The sequence below is a fragment of the Scylla paramamosain genome, chromosome 34 (assembly GCF_035594125.1).
Source record: "Scylla paramamosain isolate STU-SP2022 chromosome 34, ASM3559412v1, whole genome shotgun sequence".
In the NCBI taxonomy this organism is placed as follows: Eukaryota; Metazoa; Arthropoda; class Malacostraca; order Decapoda; family Portunidae; genus Scylla; species Scylla paramamosain.
In genome coordinates, this window is record NC_087184.1 from 14,170,837 (window position 1) to 14,190,219 (window position 19,383).

At 40.5% G+C, this 19,383-nt stretch overlaps 2 protein-coding genes across 6 annotated transcripts in view; both read right to left on the minus strand.

Annotated features, from left to right (window-relative positions):
* Positions 1-1,162: 1,162 nt before the first annotated feature.
* On the minus strand, positions 1,163-12,660 carry LOC135090230 (galectin-4-like). Of its 5 annotated transcripts, none has more exons than XM_063986744.1 (8): positions 12,555-12,660; positions 9,457-9,507; positions 9,155-9,243; positions 8,731-8,941; positions 7,999-8,325; positions 5,379-5,495; positions 4,788-4,964; positions 1,163-4,612 (listed from the first exon to the last, which is right to left on the minus strand). In XM_063986744.1, exons 2-8 carry the CDS (start codon positions 9,478-9,480, stop codon positions 4,478-4,480), a joined length of 1,080 nt encoding a protein of 359 aa, XP_063842814.1. In that variant the 5' UTR covers positions 9,481-9,507; positions 12,555-12,660; the 3' UTR covers positions 1,163-4,477. The 5 variants fall into 5 exon arrangements, with proteins under 5 accessions (XP_063842814.1, XP_063842816.1, XP_063842817.1 ...); XM_063986746.1 differs by lacking the exon at positions 12,555-12,660 and adding an exon at positions 12,423-12,490; XM_063986747.1 differs by lacking the exon at positions 12,555-12,660 and adding an exon at positions 12,404-12,481.
* A 1,048-nt stretch (positions 12,661-13,708) lies between these two features.
* LOC135090229 (uncharacterized) overlaps positions 13,709-19,383 on the minus strand; it is a 7,499-nt gene continuing 1,824 nt past the window's right edge. The window contains exon 2 of the mRNA XM_063986743.1: positions 13,709-16,066. Coding sequence (XP_063842813.1) covers positions 14,661-16,064 — 1,404 coding nt within the window. The 5' untranslated portion in view covers positions 16,065-16,066 and the 3' untranslated portion in view covers positions 13,709-14,660. The remainder of the gene's footprint in view (positions 16,067-19,383) is intronic.

Here is a 19,383-nt window from a genome sequence, read left to right on the forward strand (position 1 = left end):
AATGAGCCTGATAATAAATACATCAACAATGCAAAAAAAAATAAGAATAGTTATTGAGGCTTACTTGTACATCTGACAAACACACAAGTGTGCTTCTTGCCCACACACAAAGCACCACCAGTCTTGTATGTATTGCGGTGGAATAAAAAAACTGATCAACTTTAACATCAATGTACGAGCAACTAAGCAATCATATGTGTATTGATGATGTGATATAATATAATACACATACACAGGTGACAACATCGCTGATCAACGTTGATGGTGGCCCCTCACACCTCTTCATCACACTTACACAACATAAACACAGGGCGAGTGTAAAAAAAATGTTTCAATTTGCTAAACCACTTTTTACACATTTCCTTATTTTGATTATTTAGAATCAAAAAAAATAAAATAGTAAATAAATAAATAAATAAATAAATTGGCTACACTATGCAAGGATCCAGTGTCAAAATTGGTGTGGGTTTAAGGAAGCAAAGGGCCTTATGAAGAAATTGTTAACCTAGAATTTTATTGTTTTTTTTCTCTCCATTAGAAGTCAGTTTTCGGCTCCTCTTCTGTTAGAGCGGAGAGACAGCTAGTGTAGATATACTGTTATAATCCTTTTTATCTTATGCCTAGGTTCTCCTGATATATCAGGGATAGGACAGCACCTTCTAATGGAGGACTTTGGTTTTAAGTATTTGGGATCACTACCATGAGTGGATGCCTTTTCTAACCTCAGACCATGGCCAAGATTCAAACCTGTGCACTTTAGAGCCCATCAGCCCCAAGTGCACACAGTGCCTCTGTAGCATGGTGGTCCCCCATACTATAACAACAATGACAAAAATTTTGTGTGATGTCTGAACTTTTGAGCATCATGGAAACACTGAGAAGGCAGGATGAATTCCCATTTGAGGTTTTCATTGAGGATCAAGCTTCTTTTGGAACATTCATGGTAGTGTGAGCCCAACGCTTTTGCCAGCCACACCATGAGTAACCACCAAGGCCTGTGTGATTTCTGGCCAGTCTTGACTCTCCTGACACTACAAATGTACACAAGGGAAATATATGAACCTTTTCTTTATATTATGCCCACTGGTTCTGTCTACTTTTCTTCCTTCTGCACCACCATCAAGAGATACCAAGTAGTCCATGGAGAGAGAAAAGCTGCATGGAAGTTTTCAGGTTTATTCTTATCTGTACTTGTGTCTGAGCATGCTTGGGAGGTGATGCTACAACAAAACTTTTACTGAATGTTTGTGCTTAAAACACATACTGCCTCCCTGAACTTGGCATGCCTGAGATTCTAGTATAAGTTCTTGCCCATAAAGTCAAATCTAAATTCAAGCCACAGTTCTAAAAATGTGATATAACTAAACAACTACTAAAAGATTTCATATGCTAAGTATCATGCCAGAATCAAGAAAACCTAAACCATGCCAAACAAAAGAATGACACTTAAAATGGTCAGCTTGTATTTGACTTTTTGGAACACTGTGGATGACTGTCTGAATCTTCATTGCCACCTGTAGGTGAGTGTGACAGGTATGAGTGAATGTGAAGGATGGAGAGGGGTATGACAGGTCACTGGTGGAAGCTTATTCTATGATTGTCACTTCACAGGAGAAAGTTGAGAAAGAAATGAAGTGTCACAAACAACATTTATCTGCAACACTCCATGACATACAAAGTGCATAGAGTACATATTTTATTATACACATACATATATGATGACAAACTAAGTGTTTTGTGGAGAAATAATCTTGCAAAGTCTACCATCCAGGTGTGAACTGAGCAAACTACATAAAACTTAGCATGCTGGGAAAGCAGGTAGTGATGGGCTACTTTTTTTTTTCTTTCTTTCTTATTTTTCATGTAAAGGAAGCTGGCTGAGAGCACAAACTAGAGAAAGAAAGGAAAGAAAAGAACTCAACTGCCACTCCCTCAAAAAAATTGAATTCAAAGAGTTTAAAATTGGTTGGTCAATTTACTTCTGGAAGTGTCTAGATATTCTTCAAAAATGGTTCAAATCATAGGAAAGGAGGGAAATAGAAACAGGTATGGAGTTCCACAGTTTAGCAGTGAAAGGTATGAAAGAATGAAGATACAGGTTGATCTTACATTACTAAAGTAGACAGAATGGATATAACAATACGTAGGAAGTCTTGCCTCATGCAACAAGAAGGGAAGGGTGGCGTGCTGTTGGCAAAATTACTATAGTAGCAGCTATGGAAATAATGGTTGAAGATAATAAAAGATGCAACACAGTAACACAATGTATGAGATTTCAAAACAGTCAGCTAAAGGAAGGGAGCTGGTGAATGAAAATCTTTTGTTTAGTAAAGCTACACCATACTGTTGTGCCAACTTTCTATTGATCTATGTAAATCTGGTGCCTATAGAACCACTCTCAAGGGACTGGCCATGATAGGTTTCTGCCTCACAAGAGGATAGCTGGGAAACACTGGAACAACAATAACCACAGCACAGATAACTCATTGTTCCAGACACAAATTCATTGACTTTCACAATGGCTATCACTTCAGACCAGAATTACCTGCATCATCACTACCCACAACAAGTCTCACAGGTGTCCACACAAACTAGGAATTATGTCATGCCATAGATGCCATAAATGACAACTGACCATCTCATGCTCTCTCTCTCTCTCTCTTTTTTTTTTTTTATGTAAGAGAGCCACTGGCCAAGGACAACAAAAAGAACAAAAACAGGGCCCACTGAGTTACCAGTCTTAAAAGAAAGATCAAAAGGATCAACCAAAATTGGAGGATAAGTGTCTTGAAATCTCCCTCTTGAAAGAGTTCAAGTCATAGGAAGGAGGAAATACAGAAGCAGGCAAGGAGTTCCAGAGTTTACCACTGTTGCATAATGCTTCCAGCCTGTGTCCATCAGGCTGTGTGTGGTACATAATACTGTACTTAGAGAACAAGTAACATGAAGTGTGTTTGCCTCACCCAGCCATGCACTACCTGGAGCTGACTGATCACATCCTGTATCACATAAATAAGTTATTGCATTCACAAATATTGTATTACATTTGAAACTGAGAAATAAATTTCATGCAGAACTATGCTAAGGACCTACCATCTGTCTGCAGAGGGAAAGCAGGAAGGTTCAGGCTGGCATGAGAAGGTAAGCCTGTTTGACTGGGGAGTGTGGAAGCTCATGTTATCACCATTCAGGAAGACACAAGATGACTAGCACTATACTCTAATGTGTAGAGACACCACGCAGCAACACATTTGAGCTTCTGTTTCATCAAGTAGTGATGCCGCACAACACATTTGAGCTTCTGAACAAAAGCTTTACTTAAATAACACTAGATTAAAACCTTTGATCTAACATGGACATTGTAGGTATATATTCTTTTTATGAATACTTTCAATTTGTTAACACATTGGAATGTCTTGCACAATAAAAAATACTTTAAAAATTACATCTCAAAGTGAAGTTACAACCAATATTTTTCTCTCTCCCTCTCTTGCTGAAGAAAACATAACTCAGGCTTCAGGCAGGCAAGAGCCTATCCAATACAAGATTAATAAAACTAAATCAAGGTATCAAATGCAGATTGCACTATATCTATACTGAATATATCAATACATGTAACAGAATGTGCCATAATTTTTTTTTTCATAAATACTAATAAATATATGTTTATGTATTATAAAATCAACTCTTTGATATATACACCCATTTCAAGGGTACTGTGGACTAGCAAAATATTTCCTATATTCTGTTATCAAAAATAGAAAAATAACACTCACAGAGTGAATCCGTCAAAAGATCCACCACGTTTGAGGCAAGACTTTAGCACACAAGCAAGTTTGCACACAGCACCACAATAACCTCAATATTGACACTAAACAAGGCACGAGATTATGATAGGTTATTTAGTTTCTACAGCTTATAGTAAATTACATCCTTCAAACTCATATATAATATTCTAGTCTTCCTGAACTTGTTTCCTACTTCAAAATAAGAGCCTGCTTTGGATATTCTTAGGTCATATAAAGCATTTGTTCTGTGTCCACACACACACACACACACACACATGCACTGCCTCACCCTCACCCATTAAGTAGCACACACCAGACACCAGCACCAGGAGTCCTGCACCACCACCAGCAACCCTTCCAGTGTGCATCACACAAAAAGGGTTTGCAGCTCATGTGGATACAATATATATATATATATATATATATATATATATATATATATATATATATATATATATATATATATATATATATATATATATATATATATATATATATATATATATATGTGCATATCTATATGTTATAAATATTACATGTGATTAAAATATATATTATTTATGAACACATTAGTATAAAAGTTATTATTATTGGTATCATTGGTATTATTAAAACTAAATCATTACCTGGGCAGTGCCTGCTGGAGGCAGCATGCTACCCTTTGACAGCAGCAACTTACACAAGGTTGTTCACTCCTCTTCACTGGAGCCAGACCCTGAGCTGGAGCTGTGGCCACCATGGAAGCCATGCCTCATGCCCTTGTGCAGCACATAACCCCCGGCACCCATGGCAGCCAGTGGCACCCCGTACTTCATGGCCTTGCTCTGTAACAAAGGAGTGTGATGACACCACTCACTCATGAAGGAGTCAGTAGTAAGTACTCATTGCACAGTGACAGCCTAAACTGAGGTAATGACAGCTTGTGTGGTCATGTGAACACAGTAATGGCTCAGGGTAGGTGAGGGTTCACCTGGCCCATGCCACAATGGTATTACTCACTGGTTTGCCTTTGGCCAGCATGGCAGCACCAGCTGTTGGCCCTGCCAGACCCATCACCTTGTTTATCATGCCTCCACCCCCTTTATGATGACCATGGTAGCCCCCCATGCCAGGATAGCCCCCCATGCCAGGGTAGCCCCCTGAGCTGGGGTAGCCTGAATACTTGTGGGACTTTTTCTGCAAGAGAAGACATAATCACACACACAAAAAAAAAAAAAGTTTCTTGCACTCCTCCCAATCTGTTGGTATTCTAATCTTACAGTGAATTACAAAGTGTGAGTGGCATTGTGGGGAGTGTAGCACATTCATACAACTATCCATTTTTTCCCATGACTTGTTATTGTTTCTGTCAGTCTCATCCCCTATCATTCAATTAAACTCTGTTGATGAGTTTCATTATTAACAGTTATTTTCTTTGGCAGAGAACTCAAATATCATTCTTTCTTTTCAACTTACCAAGTATAAATGGAAAAAAAAAAGATGAATCACCATAAACTACAGGAAAAAAGGCAAAGCACAAAGTTTTTTACATTTTAAAGCTCCACCTCCCACCCACCCTGACAACAAGAGTAACAAGTGTGCTCCACTCACCCCCAGCAGGTGTGATGCCCCCAAGGCCCCTGCCACCGCTGTTCCTGCTCCTGCCACCACCCCCAGCAGGCCTTTCCCTCCCATACCGCTGCTGGAGTGGCCATAGGGAGCCGCTTGCTGCAATTCCAGACATGGCGGTCAATTAAAATCTCAGGAATGATGTTAATAAATTCTTTAATGAGCTATACATTTTTTATTATATCCTGGTATTATATGAGTATTATGTTTTACAGCTTATTTATAGTGTGTCTCTGTATGTGTGTGTGTCTCTAAGTCAATACCTAGCTGAAAAGCTACTCTGTTCTGCAGCTGCAATGCAATGCTGCAATGAGGCACCAAGAGTAACAGAAGGTCAAGCACCAAACGTTCATATTGGGAAAATGCCACAAAAGTTAGAATTTTTTGGTATAATGTGAATTTTCAACTGATGAAGATATTTATTTTGTTAAAGAGGGTACTTGGAAAGCTTATCAGCCTGTGGGCATGTGTGAATGTAGCTTTATTCCAGTAACAGGTGCTTAAAGGTAATTTATGCAGCTCCATGAAACATACAATGCTGGGTCAAGATTACCATTACATAGAGGCAGTAATGTATGATAATCATGTAATAGATTTAAAGGATAGTCATACTATTTGCATCAAAGCAAAAAACAGGACTGCTTATAATGTGACCAGGTACCAAGTACCATAACAGATTAGTATTGATTCTAAGTTTTACATTTTTATAAAGGTAAAAAGGAGCTACATCTGCCGTCTTTACTGCCTTGGACCTTCTAATAGCAGACATCACCATCTACAGCTCACAGCTTCCTTCCTTCTCCTTTTTCCACTCCACTCTAATGCACTAAGACATTACTAAGATAAAAAACATGAGATTCCATCCTCCTTCCTATCCTTCTATTATTTCCCTCCTTCCTATGTACATTAGTACAAAAAAATAAACATACAGCCAGGCCACCACTGATAAGTACATGCTAACACGTATTGGATCCAACATGAGGGTCACTTTGCCTCCAAGTAATACTGTAATACAGGAAACTTAAGACCCTAATGCAGGGCTGGGCTGCAACAAGCCACAGAGAAGTCTCCAATACAGGACAGGATAACTCTTAATGCTGGGGAGGAAGTTGCTTGGCAACTGTGCAATTCTCCCTTGTAACCTCCTGCAGAGAGAGTACTCTGCTTACACTAATAAAAAACTATTGTTTTATCATTTATATTTAGTGATAAAGCCCACAGCTTTGCATCCAAATGACAATGCATGCGTGAATACCAACTGGGAAAAGTATGAAGAATGGATGAATAAAAATACAGGTGTTGTAAAATGATTGTGAGTGCTTATCAGTGGTGTGTGTAAACAATGCCTTGACTCAGTTTTCTAATGACCATTACTTTACTGTACCAGTTTTTATTCATTTTCCTGTTGATGTTTATTGGACTCCTATGTACTATGTATGTATGTTACCTCCAGTTATACAAATATGATATTCTTTCCGTGTTGCACATAGTCTAGAAATATTTAATTTTAATTTTTCAGGGGCCTGTCTCAATTGGGGGTAGAACTAGATATTTTCTGCCACTGGTTTCATTAAAACTCTAATATGAATTGTGTCTAACATGGGCTGTTTACAGAACCTCACCTACATCAGTGGCGACCTGGCTGTATTATCATCCAATGCTGTTATCAAGCTTTTCTCACTGCATTAGCAAAGAAACCAAACAAATACAGAATTGAATGATTAATCTCAAATGAGTGAAGTTATAAAGTTCTTGGCAAAACATTTCTATAATATAAAATTTAGTTAAAACCATTTACAAATAAAAGGAACTTAAAGTTAATACAAGCAAAAAAAAAAAGCCAATATGAGAAAAAAGCTGTATGGGAGGGAAGTGGGTGTCCTCCTACTCACTCACAGGTCACAGCTCTGATTAGACTGAGCATGATGTTTCTATCTGTGCTCATTAATCTGATTCTCAGCCACACAGAAAATGAGCAATTTGCTATCTGCAGCTATGTGAAAGGTTATACAGTAGTGATACAGAAAACCCAATGTTCACTGATATGGCACTTGGCACCTTAAACATTATGATTAATCACTATCAGATTTCACTTATCTACAGTATGTAAATTCTGACTAATGCTGATATGTGTGTGTGTGTGTGTGTGTGTGTGTGTGTGTGTGTGTGTGTGTGTGTGTGTGTGTGTGTGTGTGTGTGTGTGTGTGTGTGTGTGTGTGTGTGTGTGTCTGTGTAAGCACAAACAACATTAAATGAACCTTCAGTGATCAGTGCAAATGCCCAGTAATACAATAGTTGAGGTAATACAAACAATAGCTGAATATGTCTATATTCATAATATATCTATGTGTATATACAAACAGTATACTTCTTAAGATAGAGATTAGTGGTAGTTGAACCTGAGATGATTAAATATTGTCAAAGATGAACTTACATATCTTGGCAAGTGTACAAAGTAAATGGTCTTGAATTGGTCTTAATCTGTTGTGGAAAGCTGAATGTGAATACCTGTGGTTAACTGAGCAAAAAATATACTCTTTACTGAGGGCAAGAAAAGATGGCTCAGGAGGCAAGGCAAGACCTGCTAGAACCTTGGACCTACACCATACTGCGGTGATGGGGCTCCGGGTGGCATGTACGGCTGTGGTGGCACCGGCTGCTGGTAGTTTGGGGGAACCTGCTGGTATGACTGGGCACTGGGATATGCCGGGGCAAATCCGGGACCCCCAGAGTATGGCGGCGGGGGTTCAAAGCCAGAGATAGGGGATGGGGCAAAGCCTGCTTGGGTCTGAGGTGCACCTGGCCCGTCCTCAATCCAAATGCAGGCAACGGTGACATCCTGGCTGGTGCTGGTGATGTTGAGGAAGTTGAGGCTGGCAGGGTTGGTGCGATGGTTAAACTCAGCAAAGTGGTTCTGGTTGAGAGCAATCTGGAGACACAACAAAAGGCCTGTTTATGCTCTATGACCTATGATAAGTCCTGCAATACAATAGTATGTTGTGTAATTCATAAATATGTAGTTCCATAGTGTAGGATATGCTTGATGGTAAAATAAACTTATTATTATTATTATTATTATTATTATTATTATTATTATTATTATTATTATTATTATTATTATTATTATAATTATTATTAAAGAATGCAGCAAGAAAATTTTTTTACACTAAATCAAATCTTCTTGCATTATGTAGGGGTTTAGAACTGGGCACTTATTATTTTACATTAATCACAAATAATTCATTACTATCTAAACTTCATCAAACACAGCTGATGAGAAATAGATCTAACAGTTCAAAGACAAAACAGTGACAAGAAAATTTAGTCAAGTCACCTTGAACTGTGCCGGGTCACACAGGATCGTGATGTCAAAGTTCTGGCCACGAGCGAAGGCGGGAGAGCTGGTGGCCTCCTCCTGCCCCCAGCCAGCAGCCCGGGTGAAGGCGTTGCGGCCAATCACACCCTCAGCCACCCGCCCATAGATACACAAGCCAATCTCATCAGTTGGGTCCCCAACTTGTCCTGATTGAAGTTTCATAATGAAGCTGAAAATGCAGAAAATAATAATTTTCCTTTGTGTGCAGAGAGAAACATATTCACACACACACACAAACACACACTTCCTTACTGTAATTATATGCAATACAGAAATGCTATAAGATTTGCTTCCCAGTGAGTAGAACTGTTCTCTCTTTTCATGCTGGACTCTTTCAAATACAGAATTGCTTAGATCAAGCAGCAAAGAGAATGGCCCTCACCTGTTGGCAGTGGGAGTGAAGGTGCCTGTGACGTGGAGAATCTTGCCGGGAGCAAACCCTCCAGGGATTGGGGTCATGCTCGGCTGGCCCTGAAGGAGGAAGGGTTAATATCCTTCAGTCGCATTTTGCAAACTAAAACCCCCCACTCTTATCTTAAACATTATCAGATATTTAAATAGAAAGCTGAAGAATCTTTCAATACATTGATATACTGAATACTTCCAAGATACTCATAAATAGAGTTAGTTTCATAAACAGCTAATTCTCCTTTCACTGAAATAATAACATAGTTTTAAACTTACTGGATTATATACTGGCGGCCCCATTTCAGTTCAATCAGCTGTTGTCCTGATCTGGAAAGAATATATACATCTATATTATTATTCCATCCCAGCTTGTGACCCATCTGCCTATGCTAGTAAAAAGCCCTGGTCTACTCTAACCTGTAATTTACTATTTTCAACCAATAATGGAGTCTTGTGGTCAAAACTATACTTTTTACATGTTCTTTGATATATTAAGAATGATCCTCACATTATAAACACTGACAGTGCCTTCTGCTGTCCTGGTTGTATCAAAATCATACTGACTCCAATTCAAGTTGAAGTAATTGTTGTGCTTTAGTTTTGTTCAGGCAACTGTTAAAGAAATTTCAAAATTCATTCTTGCTAAATGTTACAATCTCCAAGCTCAGGGGTTTCCAAACAGGGGGCTGCCCTGCAAGGGGGTGTGAGGAGAATGGTACGTGAAGTCATTTGCGCAAAAACCATTGTTTAAAAATTTATAATGAAATTACTCCTAGAATGAGTGTGTCCTTACACCCATGCAAAGCAACAGCATCAACCTCACTGCAATAAGCTACTGAAACCACATAAATCATGCAATAAATTTTTCACTTCAATATTATGAAAATTTATGAACATTTCCAAATATTATATATCGTTTTCAAATTTTATACGGATTTAGTTTTATTAATTGTGCAAGTTTATTTTCAACTTTTCCTCTGGTCCTGCTCCAGAGAGGTGTTTGAATGTAACATATTACTCACCCCAGGTCATTTTTAACTAGTTCTTCCTGTTGGTAAAATCATTCATGGTGAGTTTTTGCGATTTTCAGATGAATGTCAAAGGCAGATGTTATAATATTTATTTATTTATTTTTTTATGTAGGAAGGGCACTGGCCAAGGGCAACAAAAATTCAATAAAAAAAAAAAAGCCCACTGAGATGCCAACCCCAAAAAAGGGTCTAAAGCAGTAGTCAAAAATTGAAGGATAAGTGTCTTCAAACCTCCCGCTTGAAGGAATTCAAGTCATAGGAAGGTGGAAATACAGAAGCAGGTAGGGAGTTCCAGAGTTTACCAGAGAAAAGGGTGAATGACTGAGAATACTGGTTGACTCTTGAATTAGAGAGGTGGACAGAATAGGGGTGAGAGAAAGAAGAAAGTCTTGTGCAGCAAGGCCGCTGGAGGAAGGGAGGCATGCAGTTAGCAAGATCAGAAGAGCAGTTAGCATGAAAATAGCAGTAGAAGATAGCTAGAAATGTAACATCGCAGCAATGAGAGAGAGAGGCTGAAGACAGTCAGTTAGAGGAGAGGAGTTGATGAGATGAAAGCTTTTGCTTCCACCCTGTCTAGAAGAGCAATATGAGTGGAACCCTCCCAGACATATGAAGCAAAATTAATTATTTAGACAGTCTTGAGAGGCTAGGGTGGTGAAAGTATGAGACCACATTGTGTGTTCACTGTGGTGCAGCCACTAACTTCAGAGCAGAATGAAGAGCCGACTGCCCTGAGGGTCACTTGGTGCCTGTGTTATTTGCTTCATTTGCTTTAATCAAAGCAAAGATCTTAATCTTCCTAAATTGTGCTATATAATTTTACACAAATGCAATAAGGAAGTGGTGGAGGTGGGACGAGTGAGTCCGTCAGTAGCAAAAAGGGGCCTCGTGTATGATGGTCAGGGAGCCACTGTCCTCACTGGAGGGGCTGCACCCATCCTGAACCACCACAAGGCCACTTCCCTGGTCTCAACTTTCTTAGGAAGCTGAGGCATGGTAAAAATGAGGCATTTCTAGTACATTAAAGTGGCCATCATTCTTGACTTAGATTTTTGACTAAGGGGTCCATCACTGGCTGACAGCACCACAATACCACCTAACTTTACCTGGCCACTACATAATAATGAGTTTACCATGTTTTCCTACTTGGTGCAAATCTGACCCACTGCACTCACCTAGCTGGCTACCCTGTTCATCTGGCTAGTCTAGCAAACTGAGGAAGCTGCCTGTGAAACACTGGGGTACCTCAAGTCTGCAGGTATGTTAGTCCCTTGGAAGTAGTGTTAAAGGTAGTGAAGGACTGGGTTATGTACCTTGTGCAGAGCCAATGGATACAAGCATAGTGTATTAGTGCACACCATGGAGGAACAGAAAATAAGGCTTGGCTAACACCTCTGCCTTATCAAAGTGGTATGTGGTGGACATGAGAGATGACTAATCCACTTATGCACAAGATAACATGATGTAATCACCTTGTATCTCTTGAGTAAGAGTGAGCAACAAATATGCATATGGGACATTTCCTGAAGTGCATGTGAACATTCTATGTCACTTGTGTTAAAATCATGCCCCTTAATTAAACTAGCAGTGGGACATTTTTTTTTATCTTTTTTTTGTCCTACGCCAGTGCCTCTTACAAAAATAAATAAATGGATAAAATAGATAAGTAAAAACATAAATAAAAACTATACAATACTCAGTGCTCAGACTATCCTCTCTAGTGATTGCCGCTTTCAATTGTGTGTACATTTTTTTTTCACTTGGCCACAACATCTAAAAAAAGAAAAAAAAGGGCACAAAATGCACTAGAGCTCCTCAAAACCAGTCATATCAACAACCACATTTCCTCAAACTCCTTATATAACAGGTTTGCCCGGTTAGTGGCTAAAATTAACTGTTACTTTGTAAAATTAGCTTTTCACTTAATATGATTTTACTCATTCACTTGCAGCAACAGCCAGTCTTGTTTCCACGCAAAAGACTTACCTATATAACTGCGTGCGTGTTTGCCTAGGTCTCACGGAAAGAAGCTACAGCAGGGATGACTCATGCCTACCACTCACTGCACAGCTCTCACTCAACTCTTAACACACAAATCAATACAGTACGTCACAAAACCACTAACAGGGACAAAAAGCATGCAAACAACTCATAAATTAACCACGTAAGTATATAAATAAGTACGAACCCACCAATTCTGTACTCACTGACCTCCTTTCTGCCTCTAGTAAGTCTCTTGCAATACTACACCCCCGCTCCATCTCCCCCCATCCTGCCCCCTCCTACACCCCGGCCTCCCTACCCTACTCTTGTCCCCCTGATCTGCCCTGCTGGGATCCTCACATGTAGTATCCGCGGTGTCCTTGGAGGTCCTGAAGGCACAGATATGCTCAAGAAGGGAGGGGTTTAAAATGCAGCAGTGTTTTGTTTACATCCGTGTCGGCGCCATTTTTAAATCTCCTGATCAGGTTTCGGGGAGAGAGAGAGAGAGAGAGAGAGAGAGAGAGAGAGAGAGAGAGAGAGAGAGAGAGAGAGAGAGATTCTGCTACTACACAGAGAGAAGGAGGTAAGAAAGATGAAGATAAGAACGAGCAAGTCATTTTTTTTTGTTCATCCAGCTTTTTTTCCTTTCCTCAGTCTTTTCTTCCTGTCCTACTTCCTTTGTTTCCATTCTTTCTTCCCCTTTTCTTCCATTTTCCTTCCATTCGTTTCTCTTTTCCTTTCTCCGTCCTCTAATTTTCCTGTCCTCGAGAGAGAGAGAGAGAGAGAGAGAGAGAGAGAGAGAGAGAGAGAGAGAGAGAGAGAGAGAGAGAGAGAGAGAGAGAGAGAGAGAGAGAGTAGTAGTAGTAGTAGTAGTAGTAGTAGTAGTAGTAGTAGTGGTAATGATGATGATGATGATAACAATAATAATGATAATAATAATAGTAATAATAATAATGATGATGATGATAATAATAATAATAATAATAATAATAATGATAATAATAATAATAATAATAATAATAATAATAATAATAATAATAATAGTAACAATATGAACCTGAGTGTAAACAGAATAAAAAAAAAAGGAAGATGAGTTAGTGATGAGGGGAGATGTGGCGCAGGTGAAGAAATGATGGTGTCAGGTAAGGGGGGCGGGGGGAAGGAAATGGGGAGACGGAGCAGAGTTGATGAGACAGGAAGTTCCCATGATAACTTGTGCCTGTAAATGTGACCCGTGGATGTGTTACGCCAGACGCCGCCACCACCACCACCACCACCACTAGCATAACACCATCATCGTCACCACCATCACCACCGCCACCACCACCGTCACTGCCACTACTACCACCATCACCATCGGAATAAGATGCCATCATTCAAGTGAGTCTGCAGTGTTGAGCTCGTAACTGTTTGATAAAGGAAATTTCACTGGAATCTTGTTAATATGTTGCTAAAAATGTAAAAAAAAAAAAAAAAGAAAGAAAAGAGAGAGAGAGAGAAAAAAAAAAAACACCTTAAAAATTCACGTGACTTTAATTAGAGAATTTTGAAAGTAATCGAAGTACAGGGAGAAGTGTTTCAGAACATGATCCTTATTGAAAGAGGCAGGAAGCGGAAGAGATCGCGTTCCATGGTCGGTGACGTCACAGACAAGGCACATAGATAAGATAAGTGAAGGCCTACATTCTGAAACGCCTTGCTCTCTCACCACAACTATTTTCAAAGGCCAGATAAAATTAGCCGGATTCTCACGAGTGCTTCTGCTATTAATGATTAATGTAGAAATCTTGTCAGTCTGTCACTAAAACCATAAAAATACATCTTAAAACCACGCGTGACTTCAACTAAAGGTTTTTTGAAAGTAGTGAGGTGCAGGCAGAAGTGTTTCAGAGTATGGTCCTAAGTCCACCGGTAGTGTAAATAGCCCTGAGACTTGGAACACACGTGCATCTGGTTAGTTCTTCCAGTGCATGTAGGTAAGAGAAGAAGACTCACGCCATTTAAAGAGTTTTTGAGGTTATAAAATATTCTTATACATTACAAACATCGTCCGTAGAATATCTAATATATCAACTATACACATGTGCTTGATTATACTGCATGATATCTGGCTAATAGAAAGAAAAAAAAAAAGGAAAGGAGGAGGAGGAGGAGGAGGATGAGGATAGTGAAAACATCTGGAAAACCATGATCTATTCTATTTATAGCTTCATAATCAACAGGTAAACATAACAGTGGGCATTTTTCAAGATTGTCACGTGACTCCCAACACTTTTTCTCCCAACAAGGCTAAATGAGAGTCTCTACACTGAGGCACAACACCACACCCTCACACCCTCCCTCCAACTCTCTACCCTATGTACACACGCACAAAAATCACAGTTCACACAAAAAGGAAAAAAAAAAAACCCAAGTAGTTTTTTACTCCACAAGAATCCAGTTGGAGCCTCACCGCCCCGGCCTCCGTCAGTAGTCAGGTGAGGGGAGGTAGGCGACCTTGGGATCTGTGTCATAATCCGGCGGAGGCACGTAGGGTCTCTGCTTCTGCGTCTGTATGGAGGCTTTCTTTGGGCGGTTGTTTGTTGCGCTCCTGCTTGCCTCGCTGCTTTTTGTGCTGTTCTTCAGAATCCCAGGTTTCTTCTGCTGGGAGTTTTTAGGCTCCGGTGAAGAAGAGCGGCGAGGCTGTGGGGAGGATTTTCTGTGAGAAGATCTGGTGCGGGAGGGGCGTGGGGGGGAGGGAGAAGGATGTCGTGGCTTTGAAGTCGATCTTCTTTGAGAGGAGCGAGTACGGGAGGGCAGAGGGGAGTGTTTGGAATAGGCAGTGTTCCTTCGCGGCTGGGGAGAGAATCCTCGGCGCTGGGATGAGGGGGAACCAGGCTGGGAGCGTCCTCTGCGTCTAGGGGGTGGGGAGTACTCCATTCTAGGGGGAGAACGCCCTCGCGCTGACGCTGGGGGCGGTGGCGGCGGGGAGTAGTCTCTGTACTGGGAAGGGTTGCCTCGGTGGGCGGGGAGTGTTTGGAAGTAACCTCTCGTTGGGGGAAGAGCGTGGCGGGGGTACTCCATGGGGGGGCCCCGGCTGTAGTTCCAGGTCTGTTGGGGGTAGTCGTCTACAGGGGGAGGGTAATCATTTGGGGGAGGAAAGTAGTCATTTGGTAAGTGATCGACGTAACCTCTTGGTGGGGGTGCAGGGTAGCCTCTTTGGGGAGAAGGGTAGTCATTTGGATGGGGAGGATAGTCATTTGGGTGGGGAGGGTAGTCATTTGAGTGGGGAGGGTATTCATCTGGATGGGGAGGATAATAATTTGGATGAGGAGGGTAGTCATTTGGGTGGGGAGGATAATCATTTACGTGGGGAGGGTAATCATTTGGGTGGGGAGGATAGTCATTTACATAGGGAGGATAGTCATCAGGAGGGAGATGAGAGTGAGGGAAGTAGTCATTGGGTGGAGGTGGGGAGTAGTTTCTTGGTGGGGGTGGGGAGTACCCTCTCTGTGAACGGGGGTGAAAATCTGTGGCTGGGGGAGGGGGGTAGTCATTGGCTACTGGAGGAAAACTATCTCTTGTAAATTGCCTTTCCATTGGGGGAGGATTTGGTTGAGGAGGGGAGGAGGGCTGACCACTGTGGGGGTCTTGGGGTTTTAGCAGCCAGTTAGTGGGGAGTGCCTGGCGCTTCCCCCCCTGAGGAGACGGTAGGGGCGGAGGTGATGGGGAGGGGGGCGGAGAGTACTGGGACCACTGGCGGCTCCTACGACGGGACGGGGCACGGAGCTCAAACTGGCTGAGGTCAAGGGCCACGGCATCCAGGTCATCGTTGTAGTCGTCCCCAGAGGAAAAAGCGGACTTTAAGTAGGCCGGCATGGGCGCGCTCATACCTGTGGGGGCGGGGAGTGTGTTAAGGGGCTTCAAAATATCAGACAGATTTATGGGTGATTGGTGGACATACGCAAATATGTTTCTCTTTATTCGTTATCATCCTTTTTTATACAGGGACTGCCACGTGTAGGCCTGATGGCGTCTTGCAACTTCCCTTATGCTTCTATGTTGTAAGTGCGCTGGAAGGTAAAAGAAGAGTAATAAAATCAACATATAAATGGCTGCTATGTGTAGGTCTACTGGTTTTTCACAACTTCCCTTAAGTTTGAAAGTTTTTGTCTTCAAACATCGAAGGCCAAGAGGTAAACACTGTTCGTCCCTCTAAGTAAACGACTAGTGCTTATTTTGAGATCTTAACACAACCTAACCTAGAGACTCCAAGACAAGTTCATCGGTTCAGAGTTCTTAATCTGAGACGTTTCTGGGTCTCAAGAGAATTATTTTCAAGGGCCACAGAGATGATTGCTTGGGTTCTCATTTCTTTCCACTGACTATGCGGAATAATTATTTAACTGTCACGATAATCATGAAAACACCCTTGAAAACTCCAGTAACTTCAATAAGAACTTGATAAAATTAGATATGAGAAAAGAGATAGGAAGAAATTCGTTCTCGAACAGAGTGGTAGATGAATGAAACATTCTTAGTAATCAGGTGTTAATGTCGATTCATGAGAGAATTTAAAAGATAAAACACATTTATGGATAGGAATGATAAGAGAAATAGACAGGCAAGTTTTAATAGAGAGACTTTTACATGTAGGACTGGTGGCTTCTTGGAGCTTTCCTTATTTTTCTTTCGTTCTTATGTTTTGTTAGCAATTGTCAAGATAGGACGCGGAATAATCTGAAAATTCGGTCACTATCGGGAGTCACAGCTTTCACTAATACAATACAAAACTCTGGAACTCCGTACCTGCTTCTGTATTTCGTCCTTCGATGACTTAAACACTTTAAAAAAAGATGTTTCAAGACACTTATCCTCCAATTTTAGATGATCCTTTTTGACCATTCTTTTGCGACAGGCACCTCAGTGGGCATACATTTTCTTTTTTTTTAATTTTCATTGTTCTTGACCAGTGTCCCTCTTACATGAAAAAAAAAAGAAGTAAGACCTAGAGGAGAAACAGTACTGCTCACAACCTTCTGTTATGTTTGAGTGAGTGATGCAAGGCCGGTTTCCCTCCCTGCCTCTCCCTTCCACTAATTCCTGTGACGTGTCTTGACTGTGTGTGTGTGTGTGTGTGTGTGTGTGTGTGTGTGTGTGTGTGTGTGTGTGTGTGTGTGTGTGTGTGTGTGTGTGTGTGTGTGTGTGTGTGTGACGAAAGAGGTTTATCATAATGTTGAGGACAGCTTAGCGTGGGTCTGATAGCCGTGGCAGGAATGTGGAAACACGTGTGAGTGCAATTAGTGCCAGATGTGACTTTATCTTCCATCCTTCACCGCCCCCGTGTTCTGTTTCCTGTTACGCCTGACAGCTCATGCAAACCCCGGTAATTAAAAGATACAGGTAATAATCCGGGGGAGAGAGAGAGAGTGGGTTGTGATTGTGATCTCAGCATGACTGCGTGGTAAATTGTAAGGAGGAGGAGGAGGAGGAGGAGATGAAAAAGAAGAAGTAAAAGAAGAAGAAGAAGAGTAGAGAAGAAAAAAGAAGAGGGGAAAAAAAGAAAAGAGAAACGAATAAGAATAAGAATATCAACAACAACAACAATAACAACAAAAAAAAAAGAAAAGAAAGACTACAAAGAAAAGCATAATGGTAAAGAAAGGGAAAGAGAAAAGAAAAAAAAACGTGAAAAAAACAAACAAAAAAAAAACTAAACTAAACTAAAAACACCCAAGAGAAGAAAATAAACAGAGCGAACCCCACCACAAAAAAAAAGAAAAATAAATAAATAAATAAAAATAAAATAAATAAATATATACATAAAAATAGAAAAAAAAATAAAAAAAATAGAAATGATAGTTCACAAGAGCAGTGGGCCAGGTAAGGCAGTGGGGCAGGAAGGCTTCAAACGAACAGACCATTAATGAAAGATGACTTGCGCATAGCCGAGGATTACCATATCAATCAAGACCTTATCAATACCGCCCCAGGGCTTACCAAGGGGGCAGGGTGCAGACGGGGCTGATCTTAGGGGTACCACTGCCCTTATTAACCCTTACAGGTGGTCGGATATACGGCAAAGTAAGGTGTTAAATGATATTGTAAGAGTTTGAAGCATTAAGCCAGATTTGATTATGTGACTCTTAAGTTTGTCATGGTTTTGATTTTCTTAATTTCATGAAAACACGTATAAAAATCCCAGTAACTTCCATTAGAACCTGTTGGAAGTGTAGGAGCCTTATTGAACTATCACCGGAATCATGAAAACACCCTTGAAAATCATAATAACTTCCATTAGAGCCTGTCAGAATGTAGTCTTTGTTAAACTATCACTAGAATCATGACAACACCCTCAGGAAACCCCGATGCCTTGCAATATAGTATCTTAATTTCCTAGATGAGACGCCAAAATCTTTGAGAAAAAAAAAAAAAAAAAGCGATCGTCGATGTGTTAGTAACGAGAACATAAGAATTCCACAACATCACAAGAATCAAAATAAGGAACATCCAAGCTATTTCAACCACTATGAATTCAATTATCGTTTACTATCAGCCCCTGTTCTGCTATTTGCTACTGAGGTGGGAAAGTAATTAACGAATTCCAAGGCAGCAGCAGGTGGCAGGCAAGCTTCCCGGACTGAAAGGTGAAGAACCTGGAACATATTCTCAAACGTTTCGGCGCCTTACCTCGACTGCAATGGAAGTTAGTGAGAGATTTAATATGATCCTAGTGACAGTTTAACAAGGGTATTCGACTTCTAAAAGACTGAAGTTCTAGTGGAAGTTATTGAGGGATTTGCTAGGCTGTTTTCATGATCCTAGTGATAGTTTGACAAGAATTCTATACTTCTAAAAGGCTAAAAACTCTAGTGGAAGCCATTGTACGACTTGCTAAGCTGTTTTCATGATCCTAATGATATTTTAATATGAATTGTACACTTGTAATAGGATTTTTATGAAAGTTATTAGGTTTTCTAGGGTGTATTCATGAGAAGAATTCTATACCTATAAGAGGCTGAAAGGTTGTAGTGGAGGTTATTGAGTTTTCTTATGTTTTCTTGATCCTAGTGATGGTTTAACAACAATTCTGCACTTCTAACAGGCTCTAATAAAAGTTGTTAGATTTCTAGAGTGTCTTCGTGATTCTATTGATGGTTTAGCAAGGACTCTACATTTTAATCGAAGGAAGGAGGCAAAAAATACCAGA